The sequence below is a fragment of the Anolis carolinensis genome, chromosome 2 (assembly GCF_035594765.1).
Source record: "Anolis carolinensis isolate JA03-04 chromosome 2, rAnoCar3.1.pri, whole genome shotgun sequence".
In the NCBI taxonomy this organism is placed as follows: domain Eukaryota; kingdom Metazoa; phylum Chordata; class Lepidosauria; order Squamata; family Dactyloidae; genus Anolis; species Anolis carolinensis.
This window is the reverse complement of record NC_085842.1, coordinates 145,614,357-145,639,941: the sequence shown is the minus strand read 5'-3', so window position 1 is coordinate 145,639,941 and position 25,585 is coordinate 145,614,357. Positions and strand designations below refer to the sequence as shown.

The following is a 25,585-nucleotide window of genomic DNA, read 5'->3' as shown; positions in this document are numbered from 1 at the left end:
CTTTTTATCCACCCTTGTCCACCCTGTACTGGAATACCTGACACAATGAGCACTTTATAGTTGGACACTTAAACACTAAATCCTGGCCACTGTATTCGGATTCATTGGAGTTCTGTTATGTGGGTTATGCGTTTTTATGATTATCTGTTTAGTCACGTCTGTTTTTGTGTATAATCTTTTAATTGCTGTAGTTTTAACTGACTGTATGTTTTTTAATATGTTGGAAACCACTCGAGTCCCTTAAGGAGATAAGGCAGTATTTAAATAAAGATTATTATTATTATTATTATTATTATTATTATTATTAAGATGTATTAATAACAGAACTATGCTGAAAATTATATCTAGATAAGAAAGTTCAATTTATTATAGTTGTACTTATTTATATACTGCTTTTATCTCAGGAATCAAAACACAGATAACTCACAGCCTTAAAAAATCTTTACAGTTTAAAGAACTGTGAAATATAAATATAATTAAATATTACAATTATTAAAACATGTAAAAAGCTGTTGAAAACAATTCCTAAAACCATGCAGCACCCAAAACATCTTTAAAATGTTTTGCTTTAAAAAAACTGCCTGAAGGAAAAAGATTTTAGCCTGCCACTGGAAAGACCATTTCCCCCAAACTTTCCTCATTGTGCCTCAAAACGGCACCAGAAGTCACAATGTCTGTGCTCACAAAATATAATGCTTAAGGGTTTCTTCTTGGCAGGGGGTTGGAGTGGGTGGCCCATGAGGTCTCTTCCAACTCTAGGATTCTAAGATTCTATGATATTATGAATGCATGATCCATGATTTGGAGTAGCCAACTATAGCTGATCCGGGGACAATTTCTTAACCTAGGTAGTGTAAGGACTGCTTAAAATGTCAACAAGAACCATTGCAAACACTAAGATTTTGTCAAATATCATCTGACAGTTATACTTTGGAAAAATAGAGAGGTGTTTTAATGTTAATTAGTGATGGACCCCTATGACCTATTTAAAGAGGGAGTTGCTACTCTAAGAGGTTTCGCCATATTTTTGGCCAAAACAAGTTGAATGAGAGGTAAAAGTCTTCCCTGAAACCTTTAGGAGCTGCATGCAGCCCCAGGGCACAGTCTGTCCTCCCAGGCCCAGGATGGTTAGTTGCATCTGCATAGAAACTGCAGCTCTTCCGTAAAAGGTGAGACAGAGATGGCATAAGGCAGGGATAGAGGCTACATGAGGAAGTAGTCCTAGAGATCTTGTATAAAGCTTGTTAATTTTTCTTGGTCAGATTCTAGTTGAAAGAGAATGAGAGAGGACTAAACTAAATTATGAGGTCCCCAGATTGAAGTACAGTGTTCCCTCACTTATCGCGGGTGTTATGTTCCAAGACTACCTGCGAAAAGTGAAAATCTGCCAAATAGTAACATTATATTTGTGTTGTTTACAGTCTCACTGATGCTGTCTGACTATGTTGTTTACAATCTCACGAAGCGGCTTCAGCCTCCTTATCTCTCCCTGCGGCTTCTCCTTCATTCTTTAGGCTTCTTCTTAGGAAGGAAGGAGAAAGAGGGAGGAAGGAAGGAAAAATAATAATTTATGGTGTATTATATTCTTTTAGTGTTTATTGAAAAACCACGAAACAACGAATCTGCGAAAAGCGAACCGCGAAGTAGTGAGGGAACACTGTGCTTATACACAAGGTTGGCTCCTTGCCTGATTAAGATCAGAACTGCATTACATGGCCTGGAGAGAGAACTCAGCAATCCTCTATACAGTAGAGTCTCGCTTATCCACCCTTTGCTTATCCAACATTCTGATTATCCAACACAGTCTGCCTTTTAGTAGTCAATGTTTTTGCAGTCAATGTTTTGAATACATTGCAATGTTTTGGTGCTAAATTTGTAAATACAGTAATTGTTACATAACGTTACCGTGCATTAAACTGCTTTTTCTGTCGATTTGTTGTAAAACATGATGCTTTGGTGCTTTGTAAAATCATATAACGTAATTTGACGTTTAATAGGCTTTCCCTTAATCCCTCCTTATTATCCAACATTTTTGCTTATCCAGCGTTCTGCCGGCCTGTTTATGTTGGATAAGCAAGACTTTATTGTACAATATTTGCTAAAAAATGTAATGAACTATCTATTACTCAAAAATCTCAATAAAGCTTTACCCTAATATAGCATTTCCTTTCAAGAAAACTTATCCAAGATCAGGCTTAATGATGGAAGTTGCAGACCATCAGACTCTGGAGAACAGAGGCTGCCTACCACGACTTATGTACTAACAACCTCTGTCATTGTCAGTCAGTGCAACAGAACAGAAATTTTTCCCTGAACCTACCAAAAGTTTTTTTCTCAAACAGTTAGCACTTTTCCAGATGCTTGTTACTGGTAATTTAGTATTTGCAATTTATTATCAAAAACATCTAAATTTTCAGGACAGGTCAGGGCTACTCCAGTAGTTACACGTTTTTAAGGAAAAGCTTTACTCTTCAATATTTCTATTCCTGAAGGTGCCAGTACATTTAACATTTTACTCACAATATCTCCTTCCATATGTCTTTCATTGGAGGATAGTAGCTCTAGAACAAGGCCTCTTAAAACTTTTTCACTCACAACCCATTTTAATCCAGGACATTTTTACGTGACCCCAGGTATATAGATAAGTAAAACAGGTATAAAAATCAAACATTTACTGATAATAAATCAGCATCTGCAAGGCTTGCTAAACAGGTTGATTTTCCTTTTAATGAAGTATGCCTGAAACATTTTTTGTGGAGTCCACAGTAAACACTGCACAACAGGTTTGTGTAAATGAGTAAAATAGCCAATAGGTCAGAAAACTTTTAGTGTTGCCAATTTTTTTGGGACCCCAACATGGAGCTAAGAGGATTCAGTTTGGGGTCAGGACCCACAGTTTAAGAAGCAGTGATCTAGAGTTTAAGGCAGTAGAGTGCCAAATCCTTTGCCCCACTTACAACAGTTCCTTCATTTACCACTGTCTTGTCTGATGTAGCAGTCGAGCATAAATACATGAAATTCCAGTTGATTTCCACTGCAAGAAGAATGCATGTACACACACATACATACAAAAGCACAGGAGGATGAATGAAGCAGTGACAACTGTACCACTATTCCTTTGTGAACTGTTTTATAGACGTTGGTTATTCTAAAAGAAATCTATGGTATTATCGCCAGTTTCCTCCCCATAGCACATGAAGTAGTATTGCATTGTTCAAGAATGCATTGTGGAAGGTTTTACAATGAGACAACTATGAAGCACTGCATTGAAGGGAATATTTAATGTTTCTTTAACACTCTTCATTGATAGGTTCCATATGGCCTACTGTAGCCTTCCTTTACAGAACAGCAATCTAAGCCAAGTAGTGTCAATTATGTCCTTTAAACATTGTCTGGACAAAACTCAAAAGAAGCAATACCAAACTGCTTTTTAAGAAGGTGCCAGGATACATTTCCCCCTCTCTCAGACTTCCTGAACATCTATTACATGCTGTTTCTTTCAGAAATCCACACATATAGGTAGTAAGTGCTTTATCTCCACCCCTTGGAAATATTCACCTTAAATAAAAGCACTGCAAAACTATTGTGCTGATCTCCAAAATATTAAGAGTTGTATATTAAAAGAAAAAGGACAAATGAATGCTACAGTTCTATGGAAGTTACTTGAATTGCAAGAAATTTAAAACTCAGAACTCTGCTACTGACATTTCCAGACAAGGCTATCTAGGGAACAAAACCATTTTCAACTATATACAGAATTAAAGAGAAACTCTGAGGATATTTATCTTCCCAGGTTGTAATATGGTACAGGCGAATAAACAGAATTTGGTTTTGATTATTTACTAAAAAAAAAGGTATCCTAGTACAAAGCCACTTAAAAATTGTACTGCACAAAATCTATCTAATACAATGAAGATTTGGTTAAAAAAGCTATCTCCAAAAACACTTTACAGATAAAGGCTTTCAAGTGCTGTAACTAGGTGAAAATGTAGTTAATGGGAACCAAAAGCTGCGTGCCATGAAGTTTCACAAATACAGTTATGGTTTTAAAATGTTTTAATGCAGAGTCTCAAAATGCTTTTATCTTCTTCACAAGTTCACTCATAAGGTGGTTCCATCTTTTCTGATGGAATGATTCCTCTTCTTTCTTCCTCTTACTCTTCCTCCTCCTCTTCTTCTTCTTCATTAGCATCATCATGCTCCTGCTCCTTTGCAAGGGCTTCCTGGGATGTTTTCAAGTTCCACTCTTCCATTTGTCCTGACGATTCTTCTCCTTCACCATCTTTATTTTCTGCATTGCCTTCTGCTGTATTTTCCTCAGTCAGACTGTCACCGCCTTTAGCTTCCTCTTCTGTCTTGCTTTCTTCACCTTCAACAGCTCCTTCTTCCATGATCCCACTTGTTCTTGCCTCACCTTCCTCATGCTCCTCTTTCTCTTCAGGGTCATCTGTAAAAGGATTCTCACCCTGAAAACAAAAGAAAACAAAAACAGAGCCAAGGAGAACTCAGTGTTCATTTATTTTTATTTACCAATATTTATTTCTGTCAACTGTGGAAAGAATTGTGCACTAATACTAATAGAGAGCTGGATAAAAAATGAATTGATGTCATGGAATAACCACATGAAAATAACTATGCAACAATGTGGACAACTTTGGGAGGTCCAAGTAGCAATTTTCCACCATTTGCCCAGACACATTACAAATCATAGACATTCTTCTTGTTCAGAAGCGGGAACAGCTGAAAGTCTCTTTCCATTACAGAAACATTATTAAAAATATTTATGAACCCAGCATTGAATTTTAAGGGAGAACTGTGCTTCCTGGAGTGTGATTTTATACAATTTTATTTTTCTTCCATTGGGGAACTTTGGGTGTTACCAACTTTTGGTGCGGCTGCATTTTACCATTCCTGTTATATAATCTTGAGGATACTGCACTCAGATGATTTTCTGCTGTGTTTTAAGGCAGAGGAGTCCCCAGTGGCGTGGCGCTGAGCTGCTGAACTTGCTGACCAAAAGGTCAGTGGTTCGAATCTGGGGAGCGGTGTGAGCTCCAGCCATTAGCCCCAGCTTTTGCCAGCCCAGCAGTTCAAAAACATGCAAATGTGAGTAGATCAATAGACACCACTCCGGTGGGAAGGTAATGCCGCTCCATGCAGCCATGCCGGGCACATGACCTTGGAGTACAGACAACACTGGCTCTTTGGCTTAAAAATAGAGATGAGTACCAACCCCCAGAGCTGGACATGGCTAGACTTAATGTCAGGGGAAAACCTTTACCTTTTACTAAGCCAGAAATGGCGAATCAAAGCTCTTAGGTGTTTTGTCGAATTCCAGTTTCCTTAAATGTGATCAATGGCAATAATGTTTCAAATACCATTAGAAGCAGACTAATTTTTTTTAGGAAGGATAAAATTCCTGCCATTTAGGAACATGCATTCATAGCATATGTTCTCAAAAAATTTTATTTTTAGTCTTAACATATCATGTAGATTTTTAAAAATTCCATCCCATTCACTGGAAAATGCACGTAATTACTAACTTTTTAAAAACATACTGCGATTTAAACAACTGTCATTGTTTGTTCTGGAGTTAAGACTATAGTGAGATAACTAGAAACAATAAACTAGTTGCATTGTCAACCTCTACTCCCACATCCATACAGTCCATCCAACCAAAGGAATGTTGGAACGCTGATTTTAAGCGTTTATACAGAGTCAGGTGAAAAACTATTTAAATTACTATTTAAAAAACTATTTAAACCCACCACAAAAATATACAAAAGCATGACCGTGTGTTATCTTCCCATTTGTTTAATTGTCCTTTAAAAAATTCTAAATATGCAATGACATGTGACTTTTCCAGTATTTTTGCAGACTTTTAAGATCTCCTAAATCCTTTCAAGAATGGGGTGGGAGGGAGAGAATGGCTGTGTTACTATGTTAGTGAAATGTATAAGTAGCTTTCGGGGGGGCTGGAGTTGTGCATTTCTGGAAAATACATACTTAGTACAGAATATATGTTTACCTTCAGATACCGCTCCAATTTCTTGCTGATTAGTTTATTGTTAAGAATACTTCTTGCAACTACTAATGATGATCTCTTGGACTGTTCCATCATAGCCTGGAAGACAAAATACAGAAAAACAAATCACAGTCTGTACCAAATAAATATTTTATGGTAAAAGACTGTTACTTTTCATTAGACACCTACTAGCTGAAACTGAGTACAAAGATGAATTCCTTTAAGTAATATGTTGAGTTTGTAGCAAGATACAATGTAACATGATACGAACTAGCTCACTGACCACTTGAATCCATTCCTTAGTATACAAGTGATATTCACATGCAACCAAGTAAGTTTCTAAAGGGAAGTTCATACATGACAAGGTACATCTACCTGTGGCATGTACACAACAATTATCTCAGCAACTACCAGAAATACAACACAAAATTAGGCTGCATTTGCCCCCAAAGAAATAATAGTATTTATATAATTCCATTAGCAGGTATCTAACCATCTTGTGAGCAGCAGTACTGCTGCTTCTTATGAATGGTATTACAGAATGGAAAACCACCAAAATCTGCACATAATCTGATTCAGTTTCTTTAGGATACATCTTCTTTTGCCCTATGAATGTTCATTAAGTGACTGTTCAACACTGCCAATGTGTTGCCTTCATCAAATAGTTCAGTAGATATACTTACTCTGCGATTGTGATTATGATCAATGGACTTAATATGTTTCTGGATCATTCCATACTGCATTGGGATGAAGAGATCACATGCAGCACAGTGAGCAGCCTCCACCTTTTTTAAAAAATGTTCCATGCCTATGTCTGAGGGAAAGAAAGGTAGATATAATGCCCTATAGTAAAATATACAGTACCTCGTAAGTATCAAAATTTCCTAAGATTTTATCATGTAAAGAGACTGGAATCACTGCAGTTTGCTTAAGGTTCCCGCAATACCACTAACATGGCTACTAGTTTATAATGGAACAGAAGAGTAAGAAAAGACTCAAAGCTCCTGATACTCAGCAAAGAGAATGAAGAGAAGTCAAGCTTTCTTCCCTTAGTGAAACATAATTGTTTGTACTTCCTGTGAAATTGTTATTTTATGTAAATCTTTTCTGCACACTACATAGAATGGTTGTCTCACTGTAAATGCCAACCACACTTTCTCCTTTGGGTGCAGATAACATCTTGGATTAGAATATGCCCAAGCTAACTCAGTAATAATGGATGGGGGTTGCTGAAGATGGAACTCCAGATGTTGCCAAAGGGCTACATGGGATTGAGTGGATGCCTCAGCCAAGAAAAATTGATCTATGTGGCAATGTTCAAGTTCATGTGGCTGCCCTGCAGGCATCAACAGGAGATGGGCTGCAGAGAAGGTTGCACAGGTGGGTCCTGCTCTCAGTGGAGTGGGCTGTGATGGCTCGAGGCACAGGTTTTCTAGCATATTCAGAGAAGGTGGCAGAGCATGCTTTAATCCTTCTTCCCAGGATGCTTTTGGACACCTTGAGCCCCAATGAAGACACCTAGAAGACGACAACGAAAGATCTGGAGGCTCTGTGTGCCCAAGGTATATTTCAATGGCTCTTCTGATATCTAATTTGTGCTATTTTTTCCTCCAAGTCTTGCCCTTCAGAATGATGTGGGGCTCAGTTCCTGTTTTCTTAGAAAGGCCAAATTAATCTTGTGAATGGAAGACAAGTTGGTCAGAGACAGAATAAATCTGGCTGAAACCTGCAGATCTCCAGCAGGATGGAGGACTAAAATTTTTATCCATGAATAACATAATGTATCACTTGACATCTGAACTTTAGGAGATATTCAACTCTGCACTGAACAGGAGCATGATACATACCCTGTGTTAGATCTTGGTCTTTATAAATCTGTTGTATAATTCGATTAACATCTTCAAATGTGTTACGGCGCTCTTCTGTTTTTTTCATTTTGTTAGCAACATATTCCTACATTATAGAAAAGCTTATGAATACTCAGTAATACTAGTGAACACAAAATACCATTATACACAGTTGTAGCGTGCGTTAACATTACACAGAAACAAAACCATGCCTTTCTCCTTCCTTTTCAAATGATGTGTTCATGCATAAGATTTTTCCATCCGTTTCAGTTATTTTCAAAAATATACAAGGAAGTCAGTAGTATGATAAAAATACAAGCAAGGTCAATGTATAACTATGTTTTATCAATGCTATTCTCAGGCTTTTTCTGGAGGCCCACTTGAAATATTTCAGAACTGACTCACAAAGTGTTTCTAGAAGATATAGAACAGTATTTTAAGTTGGCCTCTTAAGAAAATCAGAAGGCAACATTTGAAAGAAAATAACAAAGTCACCTGAAGGAAATCAGCTGTCTGTTGAGGCAGCTTAGTACCAACAAAAGTAAAGTGCTCCTGGTGAAATTTGCTCTCCAAATGGTTGGTCATCTCATCCTCATAGAAAGTACGATATTTGCAAAATGAGCAAACAAACTGAATCCTGTTCAAGCACATTAGACAAAGAAAAGACTTAAATATAGAGATTTGTTGTATTTGAGGACAACACAGTTACTCAGAATTTCCACATAATTTCAGCCAAGTTGATATAGCCACACAACACATAGCAGAACAGAGACACAATACATTCCACGTGTTTTACTAAACAATACTAAAGTATTCTTCTTGGTTTCTTTTTTTTTAGACCAACCACAATATTCATGGCCTTTGAACCACTGGGATTACCTGCTTCAGCCCTGTAAGTCATCTCCCAAACTGTTCACAATTCACTGAGGAGTTGAAAGAGCACCAGTTTATTTCTTTTATTGAAGAACAGTTCTTTTTAAAACCATATTGCCTTCAATAATGTCTTGAAAAGTGACTGACTTGTCAAGAACTGAGAATTTTAATGTATAAAAATATAAGGAAGCATTGTTTCATAGAACAAAAAAGATATGTTAACCACAATCCCAGGCCCTATCTACTAGTGCCCCTCCCAGTCTGCTAGGGAAGAGGCTTACCTTTCTACCATCCGATCACGGAATCTTTTCTTTTGCCTCTCCTGAGTTTTCTTCCCAGCTTGCAATTTGCGCTTGATCTGACTGATCTCTTCTTGAATTGTCAGAGCTCCTATATGTAATAAATAATCAGATTAAACAGATAATTAGTTAGAGATCTTACCTAAGTAGACCCTAGGCTCTAAGTCTCAATATCTCAGATAAGCCATGCATTATATATGGTGGCAAAGTTTCCTGATGTATATAGTTGGAATGACAATTGTACCTAAGAAGTATCCAAATGCTGGAAAATAAACATATAGATAGGGGAACAACTATGGCTTCTCAAGAAAAAATATTAATTTTGGTAGAACAAATAGTTATGTTCTCAGAAATAAGCAGAACACAATTTGTTATAATTATGAGCTAAATTATAATCTAGACCTGATAGCAGTCTACAGATGTCCATGAAAAAAATAATAAATTCTTTGCTAAGAGGACTGAACACATCAACATTTAGACTTGCCTTTTTCAGAGTCTCCTTTCCTTTCTTCGTCTTCACCACCTTCTCCTTCTCCCTCCTATAACATAATTAACCCAGACAGTTTTAATGATGATTTTAAAACTTCAATTCTATGTCTAATTTTTGTTTTATGTATTTTAATATGTATTTTATGGAAATATGTTTTAATATGTGTATTCTATGGAGTGTTTTAAACAAATATGTGTTTTTATTATGTGTTTTAGCAATGTTGTAACCTGCCTCGAGCTGTGAAGAGAGGTGGGTAAGAAATTATTTTATTTTATGAAACAGCAAACAAGATAGATATGCTGGATTTCTTATCACAAAATCACAAGTCGAACACTTCCCAAGTGTCTAGGACTGTGAGATGTATTTTCGGATAATGTGCGCAGATCCCAGTAGGGTGGCCTTTTGCAGTTGGCAGATCGTAATTTTGTCAATGTCTATTGTTTCCAAATGCCGGCTGAGATCTTTTGGCACGGCACCCAGTGTGTCAATCATCACCGGGACCACCTGTACTGGTTTCTGCCAGAGTCTTTGAAGTTTAATTTTGAGGTCCTGATAGCGGTTGAGTTTTTTCTGTTGTTTTTCATCAATGCGACTGTCACCAGGGATGGCAACATCAATGATCCAAACCTTTTTCTTTTCCACAACTGTGATGTCTGGTGTGTTGTGTTCCAGAATTTTGTCAGTCTGGATTCGGAAGGCCCACAGTATCTTTCCAATACTTTTGCAGGTTTGTGATCCCACCAGTTCTTTACTGCTGGAAGGTGGTACTTGAGGCATAAGTTCCAATGGATCATTTGGGCCACATGGTTGTGCCTCTGTTTGTAGTCTGTCTGTGCAATTTTCTTACAGCAGTTGAGGATATCATCAATGGTTTCGTCAGTTTCCTTGCAGAGTCTGCATTTTGGGTCATTAGCTGATTTTTCGATCTTGGCCTTAATTGCATTTGTTCTGATGGCTTGCTCCTGGGCTGCAAGGATCAGGCCTTCTGTCTTCTTCTTCAGTGTCCCATTTGTGAGCCATAGCCAGGTCTTCTCCTTATCAGCTTTTCCTTCAGTTTTGTCAAGGAACTTCCCATGCAATGTTTTGTTGTGCCAGCTGTCAGCTCTAGTTTGTAGTGCGGCTTTCTTGTACTGGTTTTTTGTCTGCTGTCCTTTGAGGAGTTTCTAATTTTTGACTTCAAAGCAGGTTCTTCACTTTGCTTTACATATTCTGCCAGGGCATGTTCTTCTTCTTTGACTGCTTGTTTTACTTGTAAGAGTCCTCTGCCCCCTGATCTTCTAGGCAGATATAGCCGGTCAACATCACTGCGAGGGTGCACTGAATGATGAATGGTCATGAGTTTTCTTGTTTTTCTGTCCAAAATTGTCCAGGTCCACCTGTGTCCAATTTATAATGCCAGCAGTATATCTTATGACAGGTATGGCCCAGGTGTTTATGGCCTTGATGGTGTTGCCTCCATTGAGCTTGTTTTTGATAATTTTTCTGACCTTTTGTGTGTATTCTTCACATTCTTCACCACAGTCTTCACATGTTCATGCTTGATGTTGTCTAGCTGTAATATACCCAGATATTTATAGGCCTCTGGCTGGTGACACTTTATTGTTTGGCCATTAGGTATTTTATGCCCTCACTTTCAATGATTTTTCCCTTCTTCAATGCCACTGTCGAACATTTGTCCAAACCAAACTCCATGCTGATATCAGTGCTAAAAATTCGGACAGTGTTAGTTAGAGACTGGATTTCAGTTTGCGTTTTTCCACATAGCTTTAGGTCATCCATGTACATCAGATGTGAAATTTTGTGAGATTTTTTCGATGTTTGATAGCCGAGGTTTGTTTTTTGTAAGATTGTTGACAGAGGGATCATGGCAATAATGAAAAGCAGAGGGGACAATGAGTCTCCTTGGAAAATTCCTCTTCTGATGTTGACAAGTCCATAGTTTTCATTTCCAACAAACAGTTCAGTTTTCCAGTGCTCAATCATGTTTTCAATAAAGGTGCCAATGCTTTTACAAATCCCGATGGCGTCCAGGCACTTGATGATCCAGCTGTGTGGGAGTGAGTCAAAGGCCTTTTTGTAGTTAATACACATCATGTGAAGATTAGCTTTTTGGCTTTTACAGTTCTCCAGAATCATTTTGTCAATTAACAACTCGTCTTTTGTGCCCCTGCTTTTCCGTTTGTTGCCTTTCTGTTCATCTGGCAAGATGTTTTTTTCTTCAAGGTAATCTTGAATTCTGTCAGCTATGATGCCAGTCAGTAGTTTAAACATAGTGGGCAGACACGTTATTGGCCTGTAGTTTCCTGGTGCTGCTCCTTTTGCTGGATCCTTTTGTATCAGGTATGTTCTTCCAGTTGTTAGCCATTCACTGATACTTCCTTTCTGCAGCATCTCATTGAATTGTTGGGCCATTTTTCCATGTAAACTAATTAGATGTTTGAGCCAAAATCCATGAAGTTGATCACTATCAGGCAATGTCCAGTTCTTGACTTTTTGCACTCATTTGCTGATCATTTCAGTTGTTATTCCCATCTGTTCCATTTTGTTCTGTGAGAATTTTCCTTCAAACTCCTTTATCCACCCAGCGTTTTTGTTGTAGTTCTTATTATTTTCCCAAAGCTCTTTCCAGAACTTCGTTGTTGCAGTTTTCTCTGGCTTTATGGTTACTGTGTCTGTTGTTTGGTTCAGACTCTGGTGGAAACATCTTTGGTCTGATTGAAACAGTTGATTTTGTCTGTACTGGATGATTCTGGCTTCATATCTTTCAATTTTTCTGGCTGTTGCTGTAATTTGTTCTTTCACGATTTCCAAAGCTTCTTCAATTGTTCTGGTTTTTAGCCAGTACTTTCTGATCAGGTATTGCTTGATTGTGTCATTCTTCAGTTTCTTCTCTTTCATATTTTTCAGGTTACTTGCATCTGATCTGAGTTTCTTGATTTTCAACTCTAGCTTGACCTTCCACTTTGGTTTTCCAGTCGATTTTCTTTGGGGCTGCCTTGGTTGTAGGAGCCCAAGCTCATCTGTTACTATCACTGCTGCACTGTAGGCATACTGGTTTGTTTGTTCAATTGATGTTATTTGGACAGTGGAGAGTACTGTATTCACATCTTTCATGAGAGGCACCAGGTGTTTCTTGGGCACTGTTTTTAGAGTTGGGAGCCGCTTTCTTATTGCATTTGCTGCAGCATGAGCCATGATCTTATCCTTGAGCTCTTGTTGTCTTGCTGTCAAGGTTCCTGGTGGTTCAACAGGTATCTCAAGTGCTGGTTCTTCAAATTCTTGCAAAAGTTCCACACTTTCTTCTGGTTCAATCTGTTCCACCATTCTAAGTGTTGCTGGAGTCTCTGCTGCTGTCTGTGCTGTGGTCTGATGGCAATTTGCTTTGCAGATTTTCTGGATTTCTTCGAGTTCAACTTCACTGAACACTTTGTTTCTGATTATGAATTTTCGTTGGTCAGCCAGTCAGTTATCTGTGAGTCAGGGTACTCTTGTTTCCATAGCTGATGCACCCTTTTTTGGTAGCCGCGCTTTTGAGGTTCAGAGTTGTAATAGCATTTCATAACTGTGCGGTTTTCTGGCATTGTATATATCTGCCGCTTCTGTGACTGTTCATTTGTATTTTGATTCTGTAGCCCACTTATCGATGGATGTCCAGAATCAGCAGCATCCACTGTGGTCCTTTTTATCATGGGCGACGACCAAGCTAGTATAGACTTCATTTTGGTTTGATTCTCCATAATGCTAATGGGTTAGGTGCTCTTAGTTCTGCTCCTCAGCTGAGGCCTCTCTGACTTGGTTGGACCTGTCGGTAGTTACACTACCGCCAGCACAGCCCTCAGTCATCACTGAAGCAGTTAAGCCAATTATTATTATTATTAAGGACACTGAAACATAAAGCTATAGAGCAGTGGTTCTCAACCTGGGGTCCCCAGATGTTTTTGGCCTACAACGTTCAGAAATCCCAGCCAGTTTACCAGCTGTTAGGATTTCTGGGAGTTTAAGGCCAAAAACATCTGGGGACCCCAGGTTGAGAACTACTGCTACAGAGGCCTACAGCCAAGATAGAAAGAATGCTTTGTCACTGAAAAAGCATTTTAAGTTTCAGAAATTCAACATATACTTACTGTTAAGCTTACTTTTAGATTAGATATATTTTAGTAATGTGTTAACTTATGCAAACTTTCTGTGTTTAGTCTAACTTACTATCTATTTCACTAAGTGCATAATAATTTGTACATTGTCTATATATTTTTATTGAAGTATTGTCACGACCCAGGTTGCAAAGGCACCAATAACCAAACACAGAGGCCAGAATCTAACTAATATCTTTATTGAAGGAATATATAAAGTTAATAAAAGCAAGTATATGAAATAGTCCAAAAGCAGACCTTTCAGGAAAGGTCTAAATTAGTCCAAAAAAGCGATGTCCAATATGAAATATTAAGGTCCAAAGTTGTAATCCAATAACCGAAACACTCACTTTGCCAGGCAAAGTGAGGGGAGATGACAAGTCCTTTAGTCCATAAACTTGAGCAAGGCTAGGAAATAACTTGATACTTGAAACAAGGCTTAAAACGTGGAACAAGGTAACTAGGAACAAGAACAAGGTCCGTGGAATAACTTGGTAAAATCCGTGATACAAGGCAAGGATTGGTCCTGGGCAACAAGGCGAAGTCCGTTGGTAAACAAGGCTGGGAAGCAAGGCGAAGGCTGGAAAGCAGGGCAAGGCTTGAGCAGGAGCGAGGCTTGAATCGGAGCGCGCTGTCCAGACACAACTCGCTCCGTAGGCTGACGAATTGACTCCGCGAAGTTACTACGCGGGTAAAACACCTAAATAGAGTCTAACTTTCCCGCCGAAGCAGTTCTCTGGGAATCAGAACCGAAAGCTAAACTCTGAGACCAGATGTGAGACTCCCCAAAGATTCTCACGAGAAGCAGTCTTAATTGGCCACATTCTTAGCTGCAATCCTCGCACTCCTGCGCGAAGCTGATTCCAAACTTCTCTGTTGTTTACAAAACTCCCGGCGCAAGAACACGGGAGAAGTAGGCTCTGGGGTTGTTTGACATACTTCTGGGAGACAACTTTCTTGCAGGTGCAAGGTTCCCAGATCTGCCTGGGAAAGATCTGGCTGAGGGGAATCCAGTTCTGACTGGGAAGGTAAAAAACCCAAGTTTTCCTCCTCATCAGGAATTACAATGTCCTGAGCAGGACTACAAGGCCCATGGGTCATCACACTATCCCCCTCCTCAAGGCCCCTCCCAAACTGGGGCCCTCTCCCCGAGGCGCGAGGTCGCGGCTTGGCGGGATAGGTCTGATGAAAGCGGCGGGTTAGATCAGGAGCATGGACTGTGGAGGCGTCTTCCCAAGAGCGTTCCTCAGGGCCAAAACCCACCCAGTCAATGAGATATTGTAGGCGGCGGCGATGAAAGCGAGAATCCAAAATGTCCTCAACCTCGAACTCCTCCTCCCCATTCATCAAAACAGGAGGGGGGGCCGGTTGGTCTGTATCAGGACGCACACCATCCGCCGGAAGGAGCAGGGAACGGTGAAACACTGGGTGAATGCGCATTGAACGCGGAAGTTGGAGTTTGAAAGTCACGGGGTTTAATTGCGCCACCACTGGATAGGGGCCAATGAAACGGGCATCTAACTTCCGGCAAGGGCGGTGGGAGGGCAGAAAGCGAGTGGACAGAAAAACCCGTTCTCCTACCTTGATTTCAGGGCCCGGCTGGCGGTGTTTGTCAGCGTGGCGTTTATAGTCCTCCTTGGCTTGGTCCAGTTGCTGGAGCAAAAGTTGTTGCACCGCTGTGAGTTCCTGCAGCCAATCCTCTGCTGCGGGAACTTCTGAAGTTTCAATGACAGGGGGAAAGAAACGTGGATGGAAGCCGTAGTTTGCAAAGAACGGCGTTTCTTTTGTAGAAGCTTGAACTCCATTGTTGTAGGCAAACTCTGACAGTGGTAACAGAGAAGCCCAATTGTCCTGTTGGTAGTTTACATAACAGCGAAGGTACTGTTCCAAAGTGGCATTGGTGCGCTCCGTTTGCCCATCTGTTTGGGGATGATGAGCTGAAGATAAGCGAGAGTCTATGCCCAATAGTTTTTGTAGTGCCTTCCAAAAACGAGAGGTGAATTGAGATCCACGGTCTGTGACTAAACTCTTGGGCAATCCATGTAGTCTGAAAACATGTTGAAGGAATAGATCCGCAGTCTCTTTGGCCGTGGGGAGGCCTTCGCAGGGAATGAAATGGGCTAACTTGGTGAAAAGGTCCACCACCACTAAGATCGTGGTGAATCCACAGGAAGGTGGTAGGTCAGTGATGAAATCCGCAGAAATTATTTCCCATGGGCGAGATGGGGTAGGAAGGGGGTGTAAAAGCCCTGAGGGCTTCTCCCTTCTTATCTTGGAGCGCTGACATACTGGGCAGGTGTTGACATATTTTTCCACATCCTTGCGGATCTTGGGCCACCAAAAATCCCTTAGGATCAGATGCATGGTTTTAAATAGTCCGAAGTGTCCTGCTGGTTTGCAGTCATGACACAGACGAAGCGCTTTTTCCCTGCCCGGTCCGGGTGGGATATAAACATGATTTCTATAGCAAAGCAGCCCATCTTTAAGCGAAAAGGGAAAATGCAGACCTTGGCGAAGTTGGTCCTGCGCCCAGGCATCTGCTTGCTGACTAGCCCTGATTTCTTGAGCACAGATGGGTCCTGGAGTAGAGGAAGTTGAACCAATGGAAATGGATTTGGTGTTCCCCACTGTGAGCGTGGCAAAGTTCTCGGGTTGTAATAGTTGGGATTCAAAGGTCTCCTTACGTCCTGCAGCGTATTCCGGTTTACGTGACAGGGCGTCTGCTTGCTTGGTCTGGGCTGGGGTCACGTAATGAATCTGGAAGTTGAAACGTTCGAAGAATAAAGCCCAACGTTGCTGCCTCTGATTCAGTTTGCGGGCAGTTCTTAGATGTTCTAGATTACGATGATCAGTATGGACTTCAATGGGAAATTTGGCCCCTTCTAGCCAATGTCTCCAAGTTTCAAAGGCTGCCTTTATGGCCAGTAGTTCTTTTTCCCAAATGGTGTAATTCCTCTCTGGTGTGGTTAGTTGACGAGAGTAAAAGGCACAGGGATGGAGGTGATCTCCCACCGGTTGTAAGAGTACAGCCCCAATTGCCACATCAGAGGCGTCCGCTTGCACAACAAAAGGGGTTCCAGGATTTGGGTGCTGTAGAATTGGCTGGGAGGTGAATAGTTTCTTTAGTTGCTGGAACCCTTTCTCTGCTTGATCAGTCCAGCGGAAAGGCTGCTTTCCACGGATGCAGCTAGTGATGGGGTCGGACCAGCGGGCAAAATCTGGAATGAACTTGCGGTAATAGTTCGCGAACCCCAAGAAACGCTGCACCTCTTTCTTGTTAGTTGGCGCCCGCCATTCCAGTACTGCTGAAACCTTGGCTGGATCCATGGAAAGCCCTAGAGGCGAGATGCGGTAACCAAGGAAATCTACCTCTTGTAGATCAAAGGCGCATTTTTCCAGCTTGGCATAAAGTCCATGATCCCGCAGTCGTTGTAACACCATTTTGACGTGGTTCTCATGTTCTGATTGTGATCTAGAAAACACCAAAAAATCGTCCAGGTAGATTATCAAGAACCTGTCTAGATAGCCCTGAAAAATGTCATTGACAAAATGCTGGAACGTTGCGGGAGCTCCGCATAAACCGAAATTCATAACTCGGGACTCGAATAATCCGAATTTGGTCTGGAAGGCGGTCTTCCACTCGTCCCCTTCCCTGATGCGAACTAAGTTGTAAGCCCCCCGAAGATCCAGCTTAGTGTAAACCTTGGCTCCTCGAAGCCGATCCAGTAGATCCGAGATTAAGGGCAGGGGATAGCTGTTCCGCTTGGTGATATTGTTCAATGCTCTGTAGTCCACCACCAAGCGTAGTTCCCCTGACTTCTTCTTCACAAACATCACTGGGGAGGCGGCTGGGGATTGAGAGGGTCTGATGAATCCCTTGCGAAGGTTTGTCTCTATGAATTCCCTGAGAGCTTCTTGCTCTGGTTCGGTCAGGGAGTAGAGATGCCCTCGCGGGATCGGGGCCCCCTCCACCAAGTCAATGGCACAGTCATAAGGTCTATGTGGGGGTAATTTTTCGGCTTCTTTCTCATTGAATACATCCCAATACTCGGAGTACTTCTTTGGCAAGGTGATGATGGGCTCGGTGTCTGTGGCATGGCAGACCTTGGCTACGAGGCAATGGTTTTGGCAATACGGTGAAGCAAACTGCAGTTCTCTGTTGGACCAGGAGATGTTAGGGTCGTGGAGAGTCAGCCATGGGATTCCCAAAATCACAGGGAAATGGGGAACCTCGGTAACAAAGAAGGAAATCTCTTCCATATGTTCCCTTATCCACATCCTGGTGGGTTCCGACCACTGACTTACGGGGCCCGTCTTGAGGGGGCGGCCGTCTATGGCTTGCACCACACGGGCATTCTTGAAATCATGATATTGTAATCCCAGAGAGTCGGCATACTCTCTATCAATGAAATTGTTGGTAGCTCCAGAGTCTATCATGGCGTGGATCATGACGGGTCCCCTTTTTGCTGACCATAATGTGACCACGAGAAGGAACAGGACCCCGGTTGGCGGCTCTTGAATAGATTTTTTGACCGGGTTGGCGAGCCTCTCTACACCCGGTCGTTGGCTTCCCCCGCCGGCTGTGTGCCAGTCGGCTCAGACGCCTTCGTCTCCGTGGAGGACGCCGCCGCAAGACGGGCGGCAGGCTTCCCTTTGGCTGGGCACTCTCTGGCGAAGTGGCCCCCATTCCCGCAGTACCAACAGAGGTTAAAGCGTTGACGACGGGCCTTCTCGGCGGCATCCAGTCTGGGACGCACATTGCCCAACTGCATCGGCACCTCCTCGCCTCCTCTGGGGTATGGGGTTGGCGGTGGGGGTCTCCACACTGGACGTGGCTGAACGCTGGTGGGAGCGGGGGGTTTTGCCCCGGCTCTACTGCCCTGGCCTCGAACCCACTGTTTCCTGTTGGCAATCATGACTTCAGCCCGTAAACATTGATCAATGAGTGCCTCGAGGGTCTGGGGAGGATCCACCTTGGAGATTTCTTCCAGCATTTCAATGTTGAGACCCTCCCGGAATTGTCCTCTGAGGGCTACATCGTTCCAGCCGGTGTTGTGGGCCAGCACTCGGAACTCGGCTATATACTGAGACATTGGTCTGTCTCCTTGGAAAAGGCGACGGAGTTTGTGACCGGCTGCCTCCAAATTGTCCTCGATTCCCCAAGTCTCCTTGAGGTGGTCCAAGAAGTGTTGCGCTGATCTTAGGTGTGGAGAGGCTTGGTCGAACAGTGCCGTCGCCCAATTGGCCGCTGGCCCGTCTAGAAGACTGTAAACCCACGCCACTTTGATGTCTTCTTGGGGAAACTCGGCATCACGGGCCTCTAGATAAGCTTGACATTGGCGACGGAAAACATGAACCTTAGAAGCTTCTCCAGTAAACTTGGTAGGCAACGCCATGGCCGGGAGGCGGATTCCGCGCTCCCGCAAGCCCTTTATTTCTCCATCCTGAGCGTTGAGTCTGTCGCGGATGCGATCCACCTCATCCTTGTCGATGGTGTAGGTAAGCGGCTGCCCACCCGGCACGGTTCCGGTAGACATTCTGGCCTTGGTTAATTGGTGCTTATGGGTGGCGGAGTCAAACTGTCACGACCCAGGTTGCAAAGGCACCAATAACCAAACACAGAGGCCAGAATCTAACTAATATCTTTATTGAAGGAATATATAAAGTTAATAAAAGCAAGTATATGAAATAGTCCAAAAGCAGACCTTTCAGGAAAGGTCTAAATTAGTCCAAAAAAGCGATGTCCAATATGAAATATTAAGGTCCAAAGTTGTAATCCAATAACCGAAACACTCACTTTGCCAGGCAAAGTGAGGGGAGATGACAAGTCCTTTAGTCCATAAACTTGAGCAAGGCTAGGAAATAACTTGATACTTGAAACAAGGCTTAAAACGTGGAACAAGGTAACTAGGAACAAGAACAAGGTCCGTGGAATAACTTGGTAAAATCCGTGATACAAGGCAAGGATTGGTCCTGGGCAACAAGGCGAAGTCCGTTGGTAAACAAGGCTGGGAAGCAAGGCGAAGGCTGGAAAGCAGGGCAAGGCTTGAGCAGGAGCGAGGCTTGAATCGGAGCGCGCTGTCCAGACACAACTCGCTCCGTAGGCTGACGAATTGACTCCGCGAAGTTACTACGCGGGTAAAACACCTAAATAGAGTCTAACTTTCCCGCCGAAGCAGTTCTCTGGGAATCAGAACCGAAAGCTAAACTCTGAGACCAGATGTGAGACTCCCCAAAGATTCTCACGAGAAGCAGTCTTAATTGGCCACATTCTTAGCTGCAATCCTCGCACTCCTGCGCGAAGCTGATTCCAAACTTCTCTGTTGTTTACAAAACTCCCGGCGCAAGAACACGGGAGAAGTAGGCTCTGGGGTTGTTTGACATACTTCTGGGAGACAACTTTCTTGCAGGTGCAAGGTTCCCAGATCTGCCTGGGAAAGATCTGGCTGAGGGGAATCCAGTTCTGACTGGGAAGGTAAAAAACCCAAGTTTTCCTCCTCATCAGGAATTACAATGTCCTGAGCAGGACTACAAGGCCCATGGGTCATCACAAGTATACTTATTTAAAATGTTTGGTGCAAAGCATTATCTAAATATTTTTAAATAAATAGATAAAGATCAGGTGTTGCTGTCTACAGAATGATTTGGGGCTTTGATAAAAAAAAAAGCATACATACAGTGGCCGATACAGTATATTCAATATAGCAAAACAAAGGTAGCATTTACTAGATCTAACATTATACTAGAAAGTAATGCTATCATTAAGAACTTCTGTCTCTACCAACACAATCTGTCATTCCTGCCCTTTATTTATAGGATATAGGTTCATGATTACTGCCACAAAATCAGAAGAACAGATTCCATGATGGTGTCTGATATATACATGTCAGAGCAGGGTGAGATTGTTTTATCCTGATAATTCACAATGCACAGGTGCCAATATGATCTATAAAGAAACTGAGTAATCTTGTCACTTTATTTGATTACTAAAAGGATAAATTACTTTTGTTTTCTCTCTCATATTCTGCTGGATTACTGTCCCTCTCTGTCCTTTCCCTATCCACATTACTTAAGAGTTCCTTTTTGTATGTGTTAAGACAAACACATCAACCAAGTGCTACTGCTATGCAGATCTACAACTGACAGTTTGAACATAACTACAGCAAAGATGTGGGTAACAAAAGCTCCACACCATCGTGATAGCTCCATCAGTTATCCTTTTACCAAATACTTCAACAAGCTAGCATCACAGTAAATATTTATTGTATTCACATTTTCTCACAGCTCAAGTCAGTCTTTAGGTTGAAGAACTTTTGCATTATTAGCAAACCTTTAATGTCACATTTCACCAGAAGGTGAGCAAATTAAAGGACAGTTGCTATAATTCTGGCCGAAATACAAGTAGTTGCCTGTATTAATAATAAAATACTACAGTAGAGTCTCGCTTATGCAACTTTCGCTCATCCAACATTCTGTATTATCCAACACAGTCTGCCTCCTGCCCGGATCCACTGCTGTTTCTCTAGGCAGCAACACGCAGTGGGCCAACACATTCAGCAACAACACAAGTGCAGCCATGCTCCCAGACAAGTGGTAGACGTGTTGTAAAACATGATGTTTTGGTGTTTATTTGTAAAATCATAACGTAATTTGACGTTTAATAGGCTTTTCCTTAAGACCTACTTACTACCCAACATTTTCGCTTATCCAACGTTCTGCCGGCCCGTTTATGTTGGATAAGCGAGACTCTACTGTATGAGCAAATCTTAAAAGAGGAAGGTCCCTCCTCCTCAGTATCACTTCTAGAGAACTTGGAAACCTTCCAGAGCAAAATTGTAATCCACAAGGCAAAATGAATAAGAAATAATGAAAAGCAGGACTGTATCTCACTGCAGATATATGAAGGCTGTATGCAGGGAAGAAACAACATTCATCAAGATCTGCTAATAGACCTTTTTGATTGACTAGCTGATTTGATTCAGCTGTCCTGGTTTTTATGCCTTTCCCTGAAGAAGTACAGCAATAAAGCCTATTGTTCAGCCAAATGAAACCACAGACATTCTCTTTCAAAATTTTATGATCAGGACCTCCACTTATAAAAATAGTACCTATTGATATGGTATGATAAGAAAATAATTACTTGGAAGGTACATGTTGTACATTTTGTACAACATGCATCCTTTCAACTAGCTCAATAAAATAGTTATATGTTCTAGTAAGTCCACTCATGCATCTAAAATATTTTAAATTGCATTGTTAATTATCTTCATTAAGAGAGAAAAGTGAGAAATACCAACAACAACGTGCAAGCTGTCATATTTTGAAGCAGCTGCCCCAGGTAATATATTAAGAACCATAAAAGGACAACAAAGTAATGACAATTTTGTTATGACACTTCTTACTTAATGGGGATGCAGGATGTGGCTGTCCACCAAAATAATGTAAGCCAGCTTTGCTTTTAAATCATACATACTGATCATACTAGCTGCATATATAAGCCCATCTGACATAGGACCAAGTAACAGTTTCCTTTCCAATCTTTGTTCCTATTTTATATGATACATGGAAATGCAATTTTTATAGCATTATTAAACGGAGACTCACGTTTTTAGACCCCTTTTCAGCAGCTTCTCCTTCAGGATTCTCTTCTGAAAAGCACAATGTATCAGGTGACTATACATAATAGAAAACAACTGAAACATTTAATCAACTGTTATTTTACTACTGCAAAATGAAAGCTGCTGTGTATAGAAGCCAACTTTTTCTTCCAACCCTCTCTGGATAAACTTCATTAGAATGCTCTCACCATTATCAGAATCTGAGTTATCAGAGCCATCCGTTTTAGCTGCCTTGCTGTCAGGTTCATCAGAACTGTTGCCCTGTTTTCGCTTATTAGCTGTTGGCTCATTCTTTATTCTTTTTTTCTATGGAGAGACATATATGCAGATTTTTAAACCACAGTATAATATAGCACCAACCACATCAAGTTAAGCCATATTCTAAGTTTTCTACATACATTTTTAAATCAGAATCAGTCCTGCTCCCCTGATCTACTTCCCCAGACAATACCAGTTCACATCTCTTAGTTATGACTAAGATGTTTTAATTAATCTTTCTGATGCTATCGCAACATACTGCTTCTTAACTCTACCTTAAAAAACCTTAAAACAAAGTGTCAGTCAAATGTCAGAAACTGAAAAAGGTAACAAAGTTACAAAACAGTCCTCTGCAACAGGCTCTGGACAATGCCCCTTGCTGAATGCTGCCCTTTAAAATGGGACAGAAAACAAGGGAGGGAAGATTACACAAGGGTACTTACTTTAAAATCTGCGTCCCACATTTTCCAGTTTCCCCTCATTCGTTGTTTCATGCCGCCACCTCCAAAGCGCATGTTGCCAGAGAAACCTCGCATTCCCTGGTACATGTTGTATTCAGGGAATAGTTTGTGGGAGAAAAGAGATGGGGGCCTATTGGGGCCATGGCCCCGTCCTCCCATTGGCCCTGGTGGTTCATTCCACTCTCCGCCCATTCGCCCAGAATATGCAGACACCATTGGTCTTTTATTTCGCCCATCTCTGGTCCAGTTCTGACCTCGGTGGCCAAAGTTGTCACGTGCTCGGTTGTGGTACTGGTCCCTGCGGTTCCCATAGGAGTTGTCATAGTGGCCTTCATAGGCATTGTCAGTGTCATGTTCAGCCTCACTGTAGTCGTAGCCGGATCTGTATAGATCACGGTCATTCATTGAAGACCTCGAGTCGTAGGACTCATATGTGTCATACCTGCAAGAATTGCACAACAAGCAAGGAATCTATTCAGTAGCATATAGAACACTGTGTGAAAGCGTCTGCCAAGAAATGGCAGTAGAAATAGCTTACATTTAAAGAAAACTCATTCTAGAACAGTTCTAGATCCACTTAGATCAAAGCAAAGTTCAATTGAGGTTTGAACTCATGAGCCTTCCTTTGTGCAATACTGCAGGGAGATAGAGCAATGGATCATCAATAAGGGCAGTCCAGAACAAGGAAAAATGTGGATTCCTTATTTGCAAATTACAGATTGAAGATTTTATTAATGATTTTGGAAGATGGGAGATACACTAAAGAAACAATCTACATAATTCCCCGTTTATTCATTTTTGTCTTAGTCGTCTGGGCCAAAATTCAGAAAATTTAAATTATAGCAACCAAAGAAGTACTTGTTCCATGAATTTCAATGGGATTCTGAAGCATATGCTTTGGGTTGTTCTTATATCTGCTCATTATTTTACACAATGTACAAAGATACTAAAACTAACTCTTCCTTCAAAACACTACAATTCACAAAATACACTCCTAACTGAAAGCATTCTGAACTCAATGATATACATGAGCACCCTATTTGTAAAGCCCAAATACAAGAAATGCACTTTGCTTATCCTAGTCCCCGTTACTCTATTACTCAGAGAACAAGAAGCACTTCTTAGACGACAGTACAATATTTGGTCAACAAACCTTTCAGAAACAGAAAGCAGCCTGGTCTATTACTGAACCTATTCATCTTTGTCTCTACACTCACCTGTCTCCACCTGAGCCATAATGTCCTCTTTGCATCGTGTCAGTTTCTAGATGAGATACCATATCTAAGCGCGGGTTAAATTTTCCTATTACATCATCAGCACTGGTGCCAGTGGATGCGTTATAATCTGTATCTGAATAAGGCATTTCCCAAGAGTTTGAAGTGGCCATACCATACCCATAATTGCCAGAGTTATCCTGATTGTATCCATATCCGTAATTATAGTCCTCGTAACCTGAAATATAAAGCAGTCGAGTTTTTTTTCATTAGGCAGAGATTGCCATACATGAGCATCTAATGCAAGGCTGTCTGTCACAATTATTCTCTATCTCCATCATCATTCTCTCTTAAAGGTACAGCAGGTGTGGCTGACAGTGAAATATATGGAACTAACTTTTTCTGTATCTTCCAGCAATCTAACATTTTAGTATTAACCCCTTTTATTTATTTATATTCCAACAGCATCTAGAAGATTTCCTGCTGATACTAACCCTCATTATATCCCAAACAGAACAGCCACAGCATCAGTACTGACTAGAATTATGATGACAATTTCAGTCTCATTTCTGATCCAAACTTAGAAACAAGACAAAGAATACAAAACTAGAAAAATCCATTACATCATTTATCCAGATAATAACAATAATATAGTAAATGTATTACCTGCCTCTACCTGTGGCTTGACTAAATTGCTAGGAAGAATCAAGGAAACAACTCAGACTATTACATATTACTTAGGACAGTGGCATTATCAAGTGTTTGGGTAGGAAATGCACATAGCAGGATAGTATTTTATTCAATATTTTAAATAATTTTGTGCATGAAATAAAGTTTATGTGCACCAAACTATCAGAAAGCAAAGGTGTCACTGTTCAAATCACACATGTGGACAAGTTTTGGATTTCAGATTTCTGCTTTTGGAATTTTGGATAAGAGATGCTGTACCAATTTCCACAAGGAAGCACAAGGAATATAACCATAATTCACACAGTATAAATCTATGCATGATTACTTGGAAATCACAAGGCTTACTGCAACATGGGCATACATGAAAGTGGATTCCTATGGCACAACCACTCATAAGTCCATGGGATGTGATTTATCTTTATACGTATATTTGGAGAACAGTCAGTCAAGTGAACAGGACATGGTTGTAATCCTATGCAGACTTTCCTGTAAGTTCCACTAAAGTAATTAGGATAATTCTGAGTAAGGAGATATAGGACTCCACTTTTAACATTGCAAATTATGGTCTACTTGATGCATAATGTGTTTTGCATTGTTATTAAAATGCAAAAATATAGGAAAATCCCTGTTTTCTGTGGGAATATATTGCCATATGTACTGTAATTACTAGAAACTATGGA

At 41.0% G+C, this 25,585-nt stretch overlaps 1 protein-coding gene across 2 annotated transcripts in view; it reads right to left on the bottom strand.

Moving 5' to 3' along the window:
* Nucleotides 1–3,262: 3,262 nt before the first annotated feature.
* The window catches only part of akap8l (A-kinase anchoring protein 8 like), a 35,727-nt gene continuing 13,404 nt past the window's right edge, over nt 3,263–25,585 (bottom strand). Inside the window, exons 3-13 of one of the 2 annotated variants that reach the window (XM_008104247.2) lie at nt 24,219–24,453; nt 22,984–23,443; nt 22,471–22,588; nt 22,269–22,312; nt 9,529–9,583; nt 9,027–9,135; nt 8,368–8,509; nt 7,873–7,978; nt 6,709–6,839; nt 6,029–6,124; nt 3,263–4,466 (exon numbers count right to left, since the gene is read on the bottom strand). In XM_008104247.2, coding sequence (XP_008102454.1) covers nt 4,155–4,466; nt 6,029–6,124; nt 6,709–6,839; nt 7,873–7,978; nt 8,368–8,509; nt 9,027–9,135; nt 9,529–9,583; nt 22,269–22,312; nt 22,471–22,588; nt 22,984–23,443; nt 24,219–24,453 — 1,808 coding nt within the window. In that variant the 3' untranslated portion in view covers nt 3,263–4,154. The remainder of the gene's footprint in view (nt 4,467–6,028; nt 6,125–6,708; nt 6,840–7,872; nt 7,979–8,367; nt 8,510–9,026; nt 9,136–9,528; nt 9,584–22,268; nt 22,313–22,470; nt 22,589–22,983; nt 23,444–24,218; nt 24,454–25,585) is intronic. The other variant, XM_008104248.2, reaches the window with a different exon arrangement.